Source organism: Equus asinus, chromosome 15 (assembly GCF_041296235.1).
Source record: "Equus asinus isolate D_3611 breed Donkey chromosome 15, EquAss-T2T_v2, whole genome shotgun sequence".
In the NCBI taxonomy this organism is placed as follows: Eukaryota; Metazoa; Chordata; class Mammalia; order Perissodactyla; family Equidae; genus Equus; species Equus asinus.
Window position 1 is genome coordinate 50,813,889 of NC_091804.1, and position 18,908 is coordinate 50,832,796.

General features: G+C 44.4%; 1 protein-coding gene across 8 annotated transcripts in view; it reads left to right on the forward strand.

Annotated features, from left to right (window-relative positions):
• Positions 1-18,908, forward strand: part of DNAJC5 (DnaJ heat shock protein family (Hsp40) member C5) — a 38,928-nt gene that overhangs the window by 15,348 nt on the left and 4,672 nt on the right. For 2 of the 8 annotated variants that reach the window (XR_011494740.1, XM_044747837.2), the window contains exons 2-4: positions 13,855-14,071; positions 17,178-17,295; positions 18,123-18,336. Coding sequence is in view for 5 of the 8 variants with exons in the window: in XM_044747837.2 (XP_044603772.1) it covers positions 17,189-17,295; positions 18,123-18,336 (321 nt within the window). In the remaining 3 variants the exon portion in view is untranslated. Of the gene's footprint in view, positions 1-4,363; positions 4,400-5,626; positions 5,784-13,854; positions 14,112-17,177; positions 17,296-18,122; positions 18,337-18,908 lie in introns of those variants that run through there. The other 6 variants (XR_011494739.1, XM_044747836.2, XR_006513758.2 and 3 more) reach the window with 4 other exon arrangements.

Consider the following 18,908-nt stretch of genomic DNA (forward strand, 5'->3'; position numbering starts at 1 on the left):
ACATTTGTTGAACAAATGAGTGACACAAACACATGGCTCAAGGCCCAGGACAACTCCACAGAACATGCCAGGCTCTGCTCTCTCTGCGTGGAGTGAGTGCCAGGAGAGGTATCCCGGGGCCAGAGATGTGTCTCTAGGGTTCAGAGGTCTAACTAGGAGCTCTCCACATAGCAGGAGAGACTCAGTTCTTGTGTGTGACAGCACTGCCTTTTCTGGGAGCAAGCGGTCCCAGTGTCAGGCCATGAGGCCCAGTGGGCGTAGCTGTGGGAAGAGGCTAGTGGCGGACAGGGCCTGCGTCCACAAGGGCCTTGTAGGGCAGGCCAAGGAGCTGGGATTTGATGCTACAGCCACTGGGGTGTTGGGGAAGGACCTGAGTAGGGTGGTGATGGGAGCAGAATCTGGCAGCACTGAGGGAGGGCAGACCGTGTGTCTTCAGGAAACCCTCCATCTTACCCGATCCCTTCCTCTTGTGCTTGGCGAGCTGGTTGCCCCTGCTGTGTGTGGTCTTGTCTGGCTGGCGGTGCAGAAGGGCCTGGCGCTCTTTCTAGCAGCTCCCACCAGGATACACTACAGATTCGCAAAATTTTTCAAGATACAATGTTATTCATAGTTAAAATGTCGATGCTCCTTAAAGCAGTCTACAGATTCAGTGTAATCCCTATCAAAGTTCCAATGACATTTTTCACAGAAATAGAAGAAAGAATCCTAAAATTTATGTGGAACAACAAAAGCTCCCGAATAGCCAAAGGAATCCTGAGAAAAAAGAACAAAGCTGGAGGCATCACACTCCCCGATTTCAAAATATACTACAAAGCTGTAGTAATCAAAACAACGTGGTACTGGCATAAAAACAGACAAAAAGATCAATGGAACAGAATTGAGAGACCAGAAATAAACCCACACATCTATGAATAGCTAATTTTCGACAAGGGAGCCAAGAACATACAATGGAGAAAGGAAAGTCTCTTCAATAAATGGTGCTGGGAAAACTGGACAGCCACATACAAAAGAGTGAAAGTAGAGCATTATCTCATACCATGCACAAAGATTAACTCAGAATGGAGTAAAGACTTGAAGGTAAGACCTGAAACCATAAAACTCCTAGAAGAAAACAGGCAGTACGCTCTTCGACATCTATCTTAGCAGCGTTTTTTTTTTTTTTTTTTTTTTAAAGATTTTATTTTTTCCTTTTTCTCCCCAAAGCCCCCCGGTACATAGTTGTGTATTCTTCGTTGTGGGTTCTTCTAGTTGTGGCATGTGGGACGCTGCCTCAGCGTGGTCTGATGAGCAGTGCCATGTCCGCGCCCAGGATTCGAACTAACGAAACACTGGGCCGCCTGCAGCGGAGCGCGCGAACTTAACCACTCAGCCACAGGGCCAGCCCCTCTTAGCAGCATTTTTTGAAGAAGAAGAAGATTAGCCCTGAGCTAACTACTGCCAATCCTCCTCTTTTTGCTGAGGAAGACTGGCCCTGAGCTCACATCCATGCTGATCTTCCTCTGCTTTATACGTGGGACACCTACCACAGCATGGCTTTTGCCAAGCAGTGCCACGTCCACACCTGGGATCCGAACTGGCAAACCCTGGGCTGCTGAGAAGCAGAATGTGCAAACTTCACCACTGCACCACCAGGCTGGCCCCTTAGCAGCATATTTTTAAATAGCATGCCTGACCAGGCAAGGGAAACAAGAGAAAAAATAAACAGATGGGACTGCATCAGACTAAAAGGCTTCTGCACAGCAGAGGAAACCATCAACAAAACGAAAAGACAACCTAATATTTGGGAGAAGATATTTGCAAACCATATATGTGGTAAGGCGTTTGTATCCAAAATATATAAAGAACTCATACATCTCAGCAACAAAAAAATTAACAACCCAATTTAAAAAAGATTAAAAGATCTGAACAGACATTTTTCCAAAGAGGATAGACAAATAGACGACAGGCACAAGAAAAGATGTTCAGTATCACTAATTATTAGGGAGATGCAAATCAAAACTACAGTGAGGTATCACCTCATGCCCATCAGAATGGCTATAATTAACAAGACAAGAAATAAGAAATGTTGGAGAGGATATGGAGAAAAGGGAACTCTCATACACTGCTGGTGGGAGTGCAAACTGGTGCAACCACTATGGAAAACAGTGTGGAGATTCCTCAAAAAATTAAGAATAGAGGGGCTGGCCCCGTGGCCGAGTGGTTAAGTTCGCGCGCTCCGCTGCAGGCGGCCCAGTGTTTCGTTGGTTCGAATCCTGGGCGTGGACATGGCACTGCTCATCAAACCACGCTGAGGCAGCATCCCACATACCACAACTAGAAGAACCCACAACGAAGAATATACAACTATGTACCGGGGGCTTTGGGGAGAAAAAGGAAAAAATAAAATCTTTAAAAAAAAAAAAAATTAAGAATAAATCCACCATACGATCCAGCTATTCCACTGCTGGGTATTTATCCAAAGAACATGAAAACACAAATATGTAGATACATGCACCCCTATGTTCATCGCAGCCTTATTCACAATAGCCAAGACTTGGAAGCAACCTAGGTGCCCATCAAGGGATGAATGGATAAAGAAGATGTGGTATATATACACAATGGAATACTACTCAGCCTTAAAAAGATGAACTCTCGCCATTTGCAGCAACATGGATGGACCTTGAGGGTATTGGGCGAAGTGAAATAAGTCAGAGAAAGTCAGATACTGTATGATCTCACTCATAAGTGGAAGGTAAAAACAACTACAAACACACACATAGACACAGAGATTGGATTGGTGGTTACCAGAGTTGAAGCGAGGAGGGTGGAGGGGGTGTCTAGGCCCGTGTGTGTGGTGATGGATGGTAATTAGCCTTTGGGTGGTGAACATGATATAATCTACACAGAAATTGAAATATAATGATGTACACCTGAAATTCATATCATATTTTATTAATTTTTTTGGAAGATTTTATTTTTCCTTTTTCTCCCCAAAGCCCCCAGGTACATAGTTGTGTATTTTTTTAGTTGTGGGGTCCTTCTAGTTGTGGCATGTGGGACACCACCTCAGCATGGCTTGATGAGTGGTGCCATGTCCGCGCCCAGTATTTCAACTGGTGAAATCCTGGGCCGCTGAAGCAGAGCGCGAACTTAACCACTCAGCCATGGGGCTGGCCCCTATATCATATTTTAAACCAGTGTTACCTCAAAAAAGAAAAGATAGGATGTTACTGAAGAAGATAACACCTAAAGGTTGGGACTTAACCTTCCTGGAAGGAAGCCTGGGAGTGACCCTGTGGCGGCCGTTTGTGAGCCACAGCACATGATACTCAGGTGGATGCAGCTGCTCTCCAGATCTCAACGTGGGTCTCAGGAGTGCCTTTGAAATTTAATTAAAACAGCTTTAGGATAAACAAAATGGTGAGGTGCTACTTCAAACACCAGGTGGTAAACTCCTGAATTCATCACCCCAAGGAAATATAAAGACATCTGAAAGGATTAGACCCAGTTGAAGACTAGTCACCAGCTTAGCAAAGCTGGGATATCACAGGACCTCCAGGCTGGTGGCGGGTATGCCTGGTTTCCCCGTGACCCTTCTGTGGGCCTGTTTATGGCCTTGAACTTGGAGCCCGTGATGCCAGGTGCTGGGGAAGTGGAAGGAAAGAAGAGGGAGCAGGAGGCAGGCGACAAGGAAACTGGAACATAACCAGGTGCATACTGAGTATTCTTTCTTCAGTTTATCACTTGTAGGCTAACATTTTTAAGATGATCTCTTTTCCTGTATTGGAAAAATGTTTGTTTCTTCTATCATTGAAGTATACTTGCTCATTATAGAAAATTAGGGAAATAAAGTATTAAGACAATAACTTTTTTCAAAAGTTGATTTTAATGATTAAAAAACCCCAGAAAACTTCATTCCTTCTTTTGGTTATAAGACTGTGTTCTACCTGAACCTGAAACTTTTAAAGATGCGTATTGCCTGGCAATGTTTAGCTTCTAACTAGAATGCTCACTTTTGAAATGTGTATGAAAACGGTGTTGAAATTTAAATTTAATAATTTCTGTGCTTGGACAGCATTTATTTCATCTTCGACTCTAAATATAAAATACCAATTTGAATAATGTTTATAGCAGCTACTTTTTTTCTTAAAGGGCCAGACAGTGAGTATTTTAGGCGTTATGGTTATACGGTATCTGTTGAGAGCAGCCACTGACTTACAGGGGTAAAGGGGTATGACTGTGTTCCAGTGAAAGTTTGTAAAAATAGGCAGCCTGTTCTAGAAGATTGGAGGATTTTATGTTTCATTTGATTTTCTCTAGTATCTAATTTGCTTTGCGAACAAATAACCTTAATTACAACAGCTGCTTTCTTTTTTGAATGCAGGTGAAATTGACGGTGAAGTGCACAGATCTTAACTGTGTAAGTTTCAGTGAGATTTGGTGTGTTCACACTTGTGAGATCACTATTGCAGTTATAGAATATTTCTGTCACCCTGGAAGATTCCCTTCACTGCCTTTAAACAATCACTTTTCTGATTTATGTCACAATTCATTGTTTTTCCTGTTCTTAACCTTTGTGTAAATGGAATCATTTTGTATCTAGCTTACTTGCTTAACCCAAGCTGTGCGGTTCGTCTCTTTCACTGCTTGTGTCAGTGTGTCACCTTTTTATTGGTGAGCAGTGTCCCGTGTAGAATAGACCACAGACCGGCGGTCCCTCTGTTGCCGTGTGGTGGCTGCTCTTCTCCGCTCGCACTCCACTGAAGCCACGTAGGCGAGTTCCTCCTCCCCCTTCTCCGCTAGGCGTAGATGTCCTATGTGTTATGTCTTACCCACATTATGAACCCACAGCCTTTTTGCTTTCAACAGTCCTCTGTATTTTTAAAAACAAGGAAAAAAGTGTCTTTTACCTCAACAGCTCGCATTTCTAAGGGCCTTCGTTCCCTCCTGAAGATTCCAGCCCCTGCCTGGGTGGTCTCCCTTCAGCCCAAATGACTGTCTTTGGCGTGTCTTTAGTTTAGGTCTCTGTGCTGGGTTCTCTTGGTCTCTGTGTGTCTGTTATCTGAAAATGTCTTTATTTCATCTTTGTTTCCAAGGGATGTTTTTGCTTGAAATAGAATTCTGGTTTGACAGGTTTTTTCTTTCAGCACTTTAAAGATGTGCCCCACTGCCTTCTGGTTTCCGTGGTCTCTGATGAGAAGGGTGCAGTTCACGTGATTGCTCCCTAGGTAACATGTCAGTTCTCACAGACAGTTTCCAGATTCTCTCTTGATCTTTGGTTTTCTGCAGTTTGACTGTGATGTGCCTAGGCATGGTTTTCTTCATATTAATTCTATATCTTGCAACCAGAATGATCCTAAAACATAAGCTCCCTGTCTTGCTTATTCCCATAAGACTGTGAACTGTGTTCACACTGATTTCAGGTGTCTGCGTTCATTAGACTCCCTCCCTAGCATAGGGTCATGTCCCCTGCTCATAAAGGTGTTCCCAGCACCTGGCATGTGGGAGGGCTCAGTAAATATTTTTTGCATAAGTGATCGTGAAGAATGGTAAATGCTGCATGAGACAAACTTGTGTCTCTTGAACGGAGTGAGAGGCACTGAAGCCCTAGCAAACTCCATGAAAGTCCTCTTATTCCTTAGGTGTGGTCTTGCACTGTCGCTGGTCGTGATGCACAGCTGTTGGCGGTAGTGGACAGACTGGCAGGGCGTCCTCCTCAGGAGCACTTTGTCCCTGAAGCCATCAGTGCCCTCTCCACTGGAGAAGCGTATGCAGACTAGGGGATCTCGTTTTTATGTTCTTTGGTATGAAAATATTACAAGGGTAGTTGTTCCATATTACATAATTTAATAAGTTTAATTAAAATTCCAGTTGGAAAACCCCCAGGATATGTTGAGGCTTTGTGATTGGGAGGGTCAGCATGTCTGTTGTGTGAGCTGTCGTGGTCTCCAGTGGTTTATTGTTTGAAGTACCCTTCCTCTGCCCGTCCAAACGTCTAGCAGTGTGGGTGTCCCAAGCAGTGTGTTGAGGACCCGGAGGCCTGGCCGGTGACGCAGCAGGTCACAGCTCCCGGCAGAAGGTGCTGTGCTCGCCAAGGCCCTTCTCACACAGTGTCGGAGCAACTGCTGCTTTGCAGTAGCATCTGTTTCCTGACCTGTGAATTTGTCTTCTGATTCAAATTTTCCCACTTGCTGCATGCTTGTTTCCAGGTATGTTGCCAGAGAAAATAGTGCGTAAATTGTTATGTAAGGAGAATTGGGGCCGGCCCCTGGCTCGAGTGGTTAAGTTCACTCGCTCCGCTTTGGCGGCCCAGGGTTTCGCCAGTTCGGATCCTGGGCGCGGACATGGCACCGCTCATCAAGCCATGCTGAGGTGGCATCCCACATGCCACAACTAGAAGGACCCATAACTAAAAATATATACAACTATGTACCCGGGGGCTTTGGGGACAAGAAGGAAAAATAAAATCTTGAAAGTAAGGAGCATGAACTAATGAGGGATAACATTGAGCACTCTGGCGTGATTTCTGTTAAAACTGCCATTCTCTCTCACAGATTTCCCAGGGGTTTTATGTAAACAAGTGGGCACTCTTGCTACTGTCTGGCCTAATTGCTTTGTGTTGCAACAGATTTCTTTGAATTTTGCCGTCTTGATTGATTGAAAATGTGTATTCAAGACATTTCCTTAGTAATGGTGTGTGCCTGCATCTTTGTTTTGTATTTGTGCAAAGTTAGCTTTGAGGACTAAGAAAGTGTCACAGTAACTCAGCTTACGGTTGTCCACAGTACGTGAACATACGTGACCGTCTGCAAGACCTAACTCCCCAACTTCCCTTAAATAACTCACGAGAGAGCCGTTACTTGGCCTTGAGGCAGAGGTTCTGCCCAGTTCTGGGGTTAGGCCAGGCCTCACTGGAGCCCAGCTTGCCCGTTCTTTACATGTTGTGTGCCTCTGTGCTTCACATGCAGAGCTGAGAATGGGGAACCTGGCGGCGGGGACCAGACGGCCTGTAAGACTGAGAAGTTTACTGTCTTGCCCTTCGCAGACAAGCTTGCCAGCCCCTGCTCTGGAGTAAATAATCCTTTGAGGCACAGCACCGAAGGAAGCCTAAGTGGCAGAGGTTGTGTACCCAGCTTGCTCTTCTCTGGTGTTTAACTTTGATGTAATTAAATTAGGCTTGAGCTGTGCAGGTCATCACTGGGCTGTCAGTTATTTCATTAAAGTGTAAGGAAGGTTCGTGTCTCACTCTCACTGTGACGTCAGAAAACTCCGAATGATTTGAAATTGGATTGGGAGGGAGTCCACGTTAGGATGTTTGCTGGTTCTTAGGAAAATTTGGGGTTGACTAGACCCTGGTTGACTGGACCCTCCATCTAGGTCCCTTTGATTGGCGAGTGGCCAAAACAGACCCCAAATAAACAGCTTTCTCTTGAGCTCTGATGACAAGGGCTCTGTCGGGACTGTTTTTGGAGATTCTCTGATTGCAAGAGGGAAGTGAGCATGTGGGGGTGAGCTCCAGACCCCTGGGGTTAAGGGGACATTGTTGGCTAGGTGGACTGGGGTTCTCAGTACCCCTTACAGCCCAGCCACTGACGTCACAGACAGGTGCTTAGTAAAGCTCGTAAGAAGTAGCCTTCTAGGACAGGCAGACACACCTGGAAGCACTGTTAGGCGAGGCCTTGTGGCTGCCCATTCTCTTAGAATGGCAACTTTGTAGTTTTTATAAAAATGATACATAAGTTTATAAAAAATTCAAATAATACAGAAAAGCATGGAGAAGAATATGATGAAAAACGTCAAGTGGGGGCTGACCCCGTGGTGTAGTGGTTAAGTTTGCTCACTCTGCTTCAGTGGCCTCATTTCATGGGTTCAGATTCTGGGCTCAGACCTACACATAGCTTGTCAAGCCATGCTGTGGTGGCAACCCACATATAAAATAGAGGAAGATCGGCATGAATCTTAGCTCAGGGCCAATCTTCCTCACCAAATTAAATTAAATTAAATTAAATTAAAAAATCAAGTGATAGTATAGAAATAGGTAAAGAAATGGTATACAACAAAGAATAAGTCTTTTAACCTCTGCTCCCTAGTTCTTTCCAGAAACAACCAGATTACCAGATACTTACCTTTCAAAGATATTTGCAAAGTCTTTTAAATAAAAAAGCATTTGTTTCACTTTTCCTTGAATTTGGCAAACAGAAAATAGACATCATACTCGTGGAGTTGCTGCTCCCGCACCACAAGCAAACTCACGCCCTTAAGGACGGATGCCGTCCGTGGCACCAGGGTTTGTACCCCTGCGGGGGCCGATGCAGAACTCCACACACTTTCCCCACTTGCCTCCTGACTGTCATTTTAGGTTTGTGATGTTTATATCGAATTTATCGCCATGGCTCCCACCACTTTGAGTCTCTTTCTTGGATTTCTGCGGGTGCGATGCCTGCTGCAGACCTGCTGCCCTGGTCTCCATTTCTGACTACCTTCTCTGTGTTTTGTCTCCACTGGCTGGACTTTGTCACCAAGTGCTTTTTTCTAGAAGCTCCTTGTTCCGTAAGTTCTCGCATCCATGTGAACATTAGTCTGTTCCTCTGTCTGTGGAGAACTTAACCTGATTATAGCATTATTGGGTCAGAAATGTGCAGATATTATTCTGCTAATGTTCTGGTGCTAAGTATTACAGATTGATGCTCCTGGAGTTACAAGAAAGAGAACACTGCTAGTCACAAATGGCTTAGGATACATAACTTTGTTTTTTAATCTCTGGTTTGAGGAGATGTGTTTTTGTTTATCAAAATTAGCCTTTAAAGGATAAAATCGTCCCATTCACAACAACATGGATGGACCTTGAGGGTATTATGTTAAGTGAAATAAGCCAGGTAGAGAAAGACAATCTCTGTATGACTCCACTCATATGTGGAAGTTAAACATGTAGACAAAGAGAACAGATTAGTGGTTACCAGGGGGAAGGGGTGGTGGGGCGTGGGCACAAAGGGTGAAGTGGTGCACCTACAACACCACTGACAAACAATAATGTGCAACTGAGATTTCACGAGGTTGTAAACTATCATCTCAATAAAAAGTAAAAAATAGCCTTTAAAGTTTGGATATAGTTACTGGCAATTCGTTGAAACTAGGAAAATTAATTCTAAAGTTTTAAAGTCTATGGTCTGTACCTGTTAAGAAGCAGATAATGAACCAAAATGATCAGCTTACCTAGTAGCTAAACCAGGTGTCTATTGATTTTTCTCAGGCTGGCTCTATCTGAGATGAGGAAGTTTTGGCATTCGCTGCAGTGATGTCTGTGCTGTCTTGCACACTCACTGACTTCAAGTGGTTTGAATCAATTTTTTTTTTAAGATTGGCACCTGAGCTAGCAACTGTTGCCAATCTTCTTTTTTTTTCCCTGCTTTTTCTCCCCAAATCCCCCCAGTATATAATTGTATATTTTTTAAGCTGTGGGTCCTTCTAGTTGTGGCATGTGGGACACCACCTCAGCATAGCCTGACGAGCGGTGCCGTGTCTGCGCCCAGGATCCACACCGGTGAGACCCTGGGCTGCTGCAGCGTATCGCGAAAACTTAAGCACTGAGCCGAGGGGCCTGCCCCTGAGTCATAATTTAAAATGGAAAAGTTAAAATGCAAATTCTCTTCAGTCACATTAAGTAGCTGACTACTTAATGTAAGTAATTGACTATGTCTAAGACATCTAGTAGTAACTTAGATATAGTCAATTACTTTTAAAGAACAGACGTAAAAGTATTAATTATTGATATTTTGCTGTGGATGGGGTCTAGAAACCAACTATTTAGCAGTCACTGAGTAACTGAGAATAGAAAATACTTTGTTAAATTTGTGTTTTCTGGAACAGTTCCTGAGGACCAAAAAAATTACTTAATGGGTAGTAGTTAAAGCTGACTATGCTGTGGTACTTCTGTTACAGAGTAAATGGATAAAATACTTAGTAATGGAGAGTGGACTAGAACATGCTACTTGATCAGCATCAGTGAAAAGCCTGCTTCTTACCCATGGTCTGCTGGCTCTGTGCCAGCCCAGCCCTGAGGTTCATGTCTTTGTTCCCCCCGCAGGTGAGGAAGACTGAGCCCTGTGGGGCTCATCCCGGTTACACGGCAAGGAGCTTCCAGGACTGGGCTTAGAATCCCCTCATCCTGATTCCGAAACCCATAATCCCTCAGGTGCCTCTGAGACCTGTTTTATTTTCTGCCCTCAGCAACACATCACCATCCCTTAGGCTTGGGGACAAGGTGGCTTTCCTGGTGTCCCTATGCCAAGAGGCAGTGCCCTTCGGTTTGGGTTCACATCCTGACTTCACCTGTCTGCTTCCCTCTCTTCCCCTGTGGTATCATTGCCGTAGCTCCTGCCTCGTGAGGCTGTGGGGGCAAGGGCAGTGGCGGCCCCTTGGACTGCCCTGTGAGGGAACCCAGTCCTGCAGTCAAGGGGTCCCTGGAGGGAGTCGAGGGGCCTGGCACATTCTGGCCATCCACACCTGCACGCTCCTCTCCATTGTGAGAGTCATCTTACCATTTGCATTGTGTGTTGTAATTAGGCACGGGAAGGAGTGTAAGCGCCTGCCGCCCGCAGGGTTGTGAGTGGCTCCTCTTGGCTCTTGCTGCCCGCCCTTCTGCTGCTGCATGCCCACACACCACCTTTTTAGTCACATGTTTCTGCTTTCATGATTTCCTTCCTCATTTTGTTGAAGCAGCCCCTCATGTTTCATTTAGAGTGCATGAGCAGTCCTTCTAGACTTTTGCGTTTATGTATTCTCTTGACCCAGAATTTGGTTGGTAGTAGAATTCTAGGCTGAAAATCTTTTCTCTTTATGATTTGAAACTGTTTTGCTTTGGGAGATTCTTGGTTTTGAGCAGGATGTTTGTGTGTGGCCTTGGGGCTTGATGGGGCCTCATGTTTGCACATGTGTGTTTTCTTTCGGCTCTAGTTTTATTTATTGTTTCTAATTTACTTTTGTCTCAGTTGGCTGTATTCTTTGCCTTTTGAATTCCTGCTAAACAGATTTTTTCATCTGTTCTGTTTTTTTTGTGCTGGTTCTCTTAAGATACGTCCTGCACTGTGTCTTCTCTGTGCTTCGGCCTTCAGCCTTTTCAGTGCATTATTGTGCCCATCTGCTTGGTTTACAGCTCTGCTGCTCAGGTGGTGACTTCCAAGGACCGTCGCATCCTTGTGTGCTCCTTCTTCTCCGCAGCTTATTTTATTTTTTTTTTTGGTGAGGAAGATTGTTCCTGAGCTAACAGCTGTGCCAGTCTTCCTCTATGTTTTGTATGTGGATCATCACCACAGCGTGGCTTGATGAGTGTGTAGCTCCACTCCCAGGATGCAAACCTGTGAACCCCAGGCTACTGAAGCGCAGTACACGAACTTAACCACCATGCTGGCCCCCTCCACAGCTTATGTTAATTTTATAGAAATAATAGCCTTCAATCTCTGAGGATACCAAAACTTGAAAGTTTGCTCCTTTTCCTCTGGGATCATCAACTATTTTTTGTGTTTTATTTTTTAATTGATAGACTATTTTTTTAGAATTGTTTTAGGTTTATAGAAAAATTGAGCAGAATGTCCAGAGTTCCTGTGTTCTTCCCTCCAACGCCACAGTTGCCGGTCTTATGAACATCTTGTATTGTGGTATGTTGTTACACTTAATGATCCAGTATTGATACCTTATTAACTAAAGTCATAGTTTACATTAGGTTTCATCTTGGTGTTGCGCCTTCTGTGGGTTTTGGCAAATGTACAAGGACACGCATCCACCAGTGTGGTATCTTGCAGAAGGGTTTCATCCCCCTAAAAGCCCTCTCTGCTCTGCCTTTTCACCACTCCCTCTCCCCTAACCCCTGGTAGTCGCTGATCTCTTTACTGTCCCCGTACTTGTGCCTTTTCCAGAATGCTGTATGCTTGGAATCATGCAGTGTATGGCCTTTTCATGGCTTGATCTCCCATTTTGTCTCATCACTCAGTCATAGTCCGTTGTGTGCGTGTACCCCAGTTCGTTTATCCATCCACCTACTGGAAGACATCTTGGTTGCTTCTGAGTTTTGGTGCTTATGAATACATCAACTTATTTTTCAGTAGTAGCCTGTAATCAGACTAGATTGTTAGATCAGTAATGCGTTTAGAAATTGTGTCCATCCCCTCGTTTTTCAGATGGTTGACCCCAGGTAGTTACTAGATGCAAGTGAGTGATGGAGCTGGGCGACTCCTGGGCTTTGGCCCATCCACTGGTCTCTTCGCCAGATGCAGAAATGGTGGCGAGATGGTGGAACCCCCTCTTAGGGGCATCACTGTGAACCTCACTGCAGGTGTTTACTGGACAGGTAGTTGATTCTGTTTGTAACTGAGCGGTGGCTGCAGCTGTAGACACGCGCCTTTGTGTTGCTGATGACACAGCTCTTCCTTGGTGGTCAGCCTTAAGTGAGGAGTGGGCCAGCAGGTGTTTCTCAGTGCAGTCTATCCCTGAGTTTAAAGTTAGGCGGGGCCTTGGGGCCGGCCCGGTGGCTCAGGGGTTAAGTGTGCATGTTCTGCTTCAGCGGCCCGGGGTTCGCCAGTTCAGATCCCGGGTGCGGACGTGGCACCGCTTGGCAGCCATGCTGTGGTAGGCATCCTACATATAAAGTAGAGGAAAATGGGCATGGACATTAGCTCAGGGCCATTCTTCCTCAGCAAAAAGAGGAGGATTGGCAGCAGATGTTAGCTCAGGGCCATTCTTCCTCAGCAAAAAGAGGAGGATTGGCAGCAGAAGTTAGCTCAGGGCTAATCTTCCTCAAAAAAATAGGCGGGCGTCCGGGCCTGCTCCTGTTACTAATTATGTGTAAATTTTGATAAACCATTTCCTGTCTCTGGGCTTCCCTTTGATCTTCTGTAAGGTGAGGGAATTAGGCGAGATCACATCTGAAGTCTCTCCTTCCAGTGTTTTATGGTTTCTGGTTGGTTTAGATCTGGCCTTTGCTGCTGGTACCAATACGCTGTGTTATCTCTAGTTAAACGTTATTTTAATGGTCTAAACCAACCAGGTAGCCTTGAATTGGTCCAACAATTAGCTGTTAATTCCAGTTTTAATTCAGATAATGTAAGAAATAACACCTTTCTTTGCCTGGTTTCCCCATTGATACTTTGTAGATCTGTAGTTCATATCATGACTGGGGTACCAATGTTGATATGATCCACCCGTCTTACCCAGATTTCCCCATTTTTACATTTCCTTAAGTGTGTGTGTTTCAACTTCTCTACATTTTTATCACCTGTGTGAGTTTGTATTTCCACCGCCAGAATCAAGGTCCTGAGTGTTGCCAGTAGCACGGGCCCCTCGTGGACCCCGTGTGGAGGCATGCTCCCCTCCCCTCCCTAACCCGTGACCATCAGTCTGTCTGCCGTTTCTAACATTTTACCATTTCAAAAATGTTATATAAAGGATGTAAGCTTTTGGGATTGGCTTTTATCTGCTCAGTGTAATTCCCTGGAGATTCATCCGAGTTGTTACATGCATCAATGGTTTTGTTTTTGCTGAGTGGTGTTACGCAGTATATATGTACCACGGTCTTTTAGTCATCCAGTTGAAGGACATCTGAGTTGATTCCCATTTGGGGCTGTTACAGACACAGCCACTGTGAACATTTGTGCACAGGTTTTTATGTGAAAATATGCAGTCTTTTCTCTTGGATAATCACCCAGGGGTGGAACAGCCAGACCTTGTGGTAGGTGTGCGCTAAACAGTTTTCCTAAGTTTCCTTGAGCCCCTTCGTAATCCATCTCCTCCTGCCCCACATTCAGGCAGCCGTCAATCAGCCTTCTGTAGAGTACTCTGCATTTTCTGGACTTTCATATATGGGACTCTCATATTCTCTTTTAGGTCTGGCCCCTTCACTCAGCAAAATGCTTTGAGAGTTACCACGTGTCGCGTGCTGGCAGCCCGTTCCCTTTGTGCTGAGCAGCATCCCATTGTTGCGTTATCCATTTACCTGTTGGTGGACATTTGAGTTGGTTCCGAATTTTGGCTGTTGTGAATATAGCTGTATGAACTTTCGTCTGTAAGTCTTTGTGTGGACATATGTTTTCATTTCTTGTAGGTAAGTACCATGCCTAGCAGCAGAATTGCTGTGTCATTTGGTGAGTGTATGTTTAACTTTTTCAAGTATATCAGACTTTTCTAAAGGGATTGTGCCAGTTTCCATTTGCAGCATAGGTGGGAGTCCGTTGCTGCACGTCCTTACAACACGTGAAATAGTCGGTCTTTGCATTGTAAGCTGTTCTAGTAGATGTGTAGTAGTGTCTCATTTATTTTGCATTTCTAAATGACTAATGATGTTGAGCATCTTTTCGTGTACTATTGACCATCTTATCTTTTGAAATGTCCAAATCTTTTGTCCATTTTTATAAATTTGATTTGTCTTAATAATTGAGTTGTGTGAGGGGTCTTTATGGATTGTGGATGAGTTATTTTTCAGATGTATGTGATGTGACTATCTCCTCCCGTCATGTGGCTCGCCTGTGAGTGTGGGTCTGTCTGTCTGTTCACTAGTACCAAGCAGACTTGATTAGCATAGGTTTACAGTACATCTTAGAACCAGGTTGGGTAAATCCTCCAGCTTTGTTCCTGTTATTAACGTTGCTGTGGCTAATCTAAACCTGTTGCATTTCCATGCAAATTTCTACAAAAAAAGCCTGCTGGGATTAGAGTTAAGATTGTGTCGAATCTATAGATCAATCTGGAGAGAACTGACATCTTAACAATACTGCGTCTTCTAATCTATGAGCATGGTAAATGTCCATTTTTTTAGATTGCCTTTTATTTCTCTCAGCAATATGTAGTTGTCATTGTAGAGGTCTTGTATGTCTTGTTAGATTTTACTCCTAAATAATTTTGGATGCTGCTGAGAAGGAAATTTATGTATAATGAGATTTTCCAATTGTTTACTGCTCTAAAATAAAAATACAGTTGATTGTTTTCAGTATTAAACTTGTATCCTGTGATCTAGTTCTGCTCATTTTTTTGTAGGTCCTTTAGGATTTTCCAAGTCATCTGTGAATGGGGATAGTTTTATGTCTTTCTATTTATTTTTTTCCTTATTGCAGTGTTTAGGGTCCTAAAACAGTGTTGAGTAGAAGTGATATAAGAGCAGGCATCCTCGTCATGTTTAATCTTAAGAGAAAAGTGTTCAGTATTTCACTGCTAAGCATGTCGGTTGTAGGGTTTTGTTTGCAGGTCCTTTATCAGACTGAGGAAGTTCCCTTCTGTTCTCAATATGCCAACAGTTTTTAAAATCATGAATTGGTGTTGAATTTTACCAAATACTTTTATGAATCTATTGAGATGATCATGTGGTTTATCTCATTTGTCCTCTTAATCTAATGAATTACATTGATTTATTTTGAAATGTTAACTCAAGCTTGCATTCCTGGCATAATTTCTACTTGAACTTGAGGTATATAACTTTTTGTATATTGTTGGATTCAGTTTGCTAGTGTTTTGCTAAGGATTTTTGCATCTGTGTTTGTGAAGGATTTTTTCGTAATGTCTTTGTCAGGTTTGGGTGGCAGGGTCGTGCTGGCCTCCAAAACAAGTTGGGAAGAGGCCCCTCCTCTGTTTTTGGAAAAGTTTGTCTAAGATTGATGTCATTTCTTCCTTGAATATTTGGTAGAAAAACCATCTGGGCCTGGAATTGTCTTTGGAAAAGTTTTCTATTACAGATTCAATTGTATTAATGGATATAGGGCTATTCAGATTTTCTGTTTGATCCTGTGTTAATTTTAGTAAATTGTAATTTTCAAAGCATCTGTCCATTTCATCTAATTTCTTGGCATAAAATTATCTGTGACCTTCTCTTTTTATCTTTTCACGCCTGTAGGGTCTGTAGTGATAACCCTTCTTTCTTTTATCCCTCATGTGGCTGATTCATTTGTTTCTTTCTTTCTTTCATCAGTCTGGCCTGTTTATCAATTTTGTTGTTGTTTTCAAAGAGCCAACTTTTGGCTTTGTTAAATTTTTCTATTGTTTATCTGTTTTCTATTCTGTTGCTTTCTGCTCTGTATTATTTCCTTCCTTCCGTTTCTTTTGGCTTTGTTGTTTTCTAGTTTCATGAGGTTTGGACCTTAGGTCTTGATTAATGTGTTGTATTTTGTTATTATTTAATTCAAAATATTCTCTAATTTCCCTTGTGACTTTCCTCTGAGCTACGTGTTATTTAGGAGTGTATTGTTTAATATTAAATACTTGAGGTTTCTCTAGGTACTTACTGCTGGGTTTCTAATTCTCTTAAGGTCAGGGAACGTACTGTGTATGGCTGCGGTCCATTGAGAGGGATTGGAACTTGTTTTAGGCCCAGCATGTGTGTGTCGTGGTGACTTTGAACAGCGTGTGCTCACAGGTCTCGGGGTCGCACGAAGGCTGCTTGGGCTGTGGTGACTGACAGTGTTATTTAGATCATCACTGTGTTTCCTGGTGTTTTGTCTCTCCTGTCGGTTGCTGAAAGGGGAGTTGAAGGTCTGTCTCTGTGGAGCTGTCTGCCTCTCCCTAAATCCTGTCAGTGCTGGCTCCGTGGGTTTTGAGGCTCTTGGGTCCTGCACTTTTATCCGTTCTGACAGTCTCTTCCTTTAATTGGAGGTTTTAGTCCAAAGAGTTTCCTTTTCCTTTTTCTTTTCACTTTTTAACTTAGAGGTGGCTCTAGGGATTACAGTAAACATAATTTTTTACAGTCTACTTAGAGTAGCGACATTGTAGCACTCCACACTCACAATTAGAGGCTTTGCCCTTTGCCCCCGTTGTGGGGCCACTCCACCCTCCTTTCTGCTGTAGCTGAGTGTGTTCTTTCTGTGGCATTATGACCCCCAGGAATAGTTTGTGATTTTTTGCTTAAAATAGTCATACGGAGTAAAGTCTGTCAGCTCTGTGCTTTGTTTTGTTTGATTTTAAGATTTTATTTTTCCTTTTTCTCCCCAAATCTCCCCAGTACAGAGTTGTGTATTTTTGGTTGTGGGTCCTTCTAGTTGTGGCGTGTGGGATGTCCCCTCAGCATGGCCTGTTGAGTGGTGCCATGTCCGCGCCCAGGATCCCAACCGGTGAAACCCTGGGCCCCTGAAGTGGAGTGTGTGAACCTAACCACTCGGCCATGGGGCCGGCCCTGCGCTTGGAGTTTTTATCTGTACTTTTTGTGTTTTCTTTGCATTTTCTTGTAGATTAGCCTACCATGGCAGATCAGAGACAGCGCTCACTCTCTACCTCTGGAGAATCACTGTACCATGTTCTCGGGCTGGACAAGAATGCAACCTCGGATGACATTAAAAAGTCCTATCGGTAAGAGGCCAGACTCCCAGGACTCTGGCACCTGTGTGGTTTGATCTGCATTTACCAAGAACCACTGCATGTGGGTTTTCCTGGCCAAGTCTGTATTTAACTGTCACAGTTCCATTGCATCTTTGTATGGCTAGTGTGTCCCCTTATAGCTTAAAATTGTTATATTAGTGTTTTCTTGGCAGCAAAAAACAGCACTTTGGAGATAACACGAACTGCTGGCTCTGGAGCAGACAGTTCACAGGGAAGCAGGTCTGAGCCTGCCGAGCAAGGGGCTCAGGACGCCGTTGACACAGTGACGGCAGCATGTCCTCGCCCTGCTCTAGCCTTCTGCTTGACCTCGAAGGCCTTAACCCTTACGTACAGTGTCTTGAGTAAGCGGTAAGAGACAGATGTTGTCATTAATCCAGACACTTCGAGTGGTCTTGTGTGCTCTTAGCATAGTAGAATTATTACACGAATATTAAATGCCTTCATCACGCCCTCCTGGCTCACCACATCTGCCACACGTGCAGTTTGGCCACTAGGCCGCTAGAGGTCAGCGGTAGGGTTGCTGTTGTGCTGTGATGGTCACCAGGAGTGGGCCCTTGCAGGCTGTGCACAAGCCGGCCCCTCTGCCAGGCCAGCTCTCCCCTTGGGACTCTTGTCTGTGGATGGGCGGGGCTGGGAGGCTCACCCTGAAGTGGCTGTACATTTCTCCTGACCCTGACGTTCTTGAATTCGGAGGAAAGTTGGAAGCGAGGTGGTAAATGGGTCAGCATCTCTCCCTCTGTGCCCTGCATCGGTGGTGAAGGTGAGACGCGAGACCAGGAAATGGCTTTGGTTTGCAGGAAACTTGCCTTGAAATACCACCCTGATAAGAACCCCGATAACCCGGAGGCCGCAGACAAGTTTAAGGAGATCAACAACGCCCACGCCATCCTGACGGACGCCACAAAAAGGAACATCTACGACAAGTACGGCTCGCTCGGGCTCTACGTGGCCGAGCAGTTCGGAGAGGAGAACGTGAACACCTACTTCGTGCTTTCCAGTTGGTGGGCCAAGGTGAGGGCCGCCGGCTCGACGGCAGCGAGAGCACACTGAGATCAGCTCGCGCCGGTAGGGTTTCAGACCTCACAGCGTCCGCGCGCTTCTCAGATCCTCTGCACTCTTGAGAAATGGTTTTGGCATAGGGCAGTCTTTCCTCATCCCTGTGAATATGGGGAAAAGTTTCCGTTGCCTGCTGTTTGTAGCTAGCTTGCAGCCTGCCTGCAACGAGCCAGGGTGCACAGAGCAAGATCAGTGTGGAGCCAGTGGCAGCAACATATTTTCTTTCATGAATCACTGTGCATTCTTAAAAAGAGAGACGAAACACACTGTTTCATCATGCTGTGGGTAGGTCTTTTTTGTTATTAGGGAAGACTTGTTTGAATTCTCTCTAACTTAAGAAACTTTGGACATGTCATTCAGTTGTTTGATTTTTTAATGTTTCTTCTTGATTCGTTCAAAGCTTCTGTCACGTGTAAGGTCAGAGCATGTGACTACTTCCTTGGCTCTGAGCCGTGTGTGGGCAGCCCATCCTTGCTGTTTACTAGCCAGCCCTCATTCCCACCTTCAGAATTACCTTTCTTGAAGCC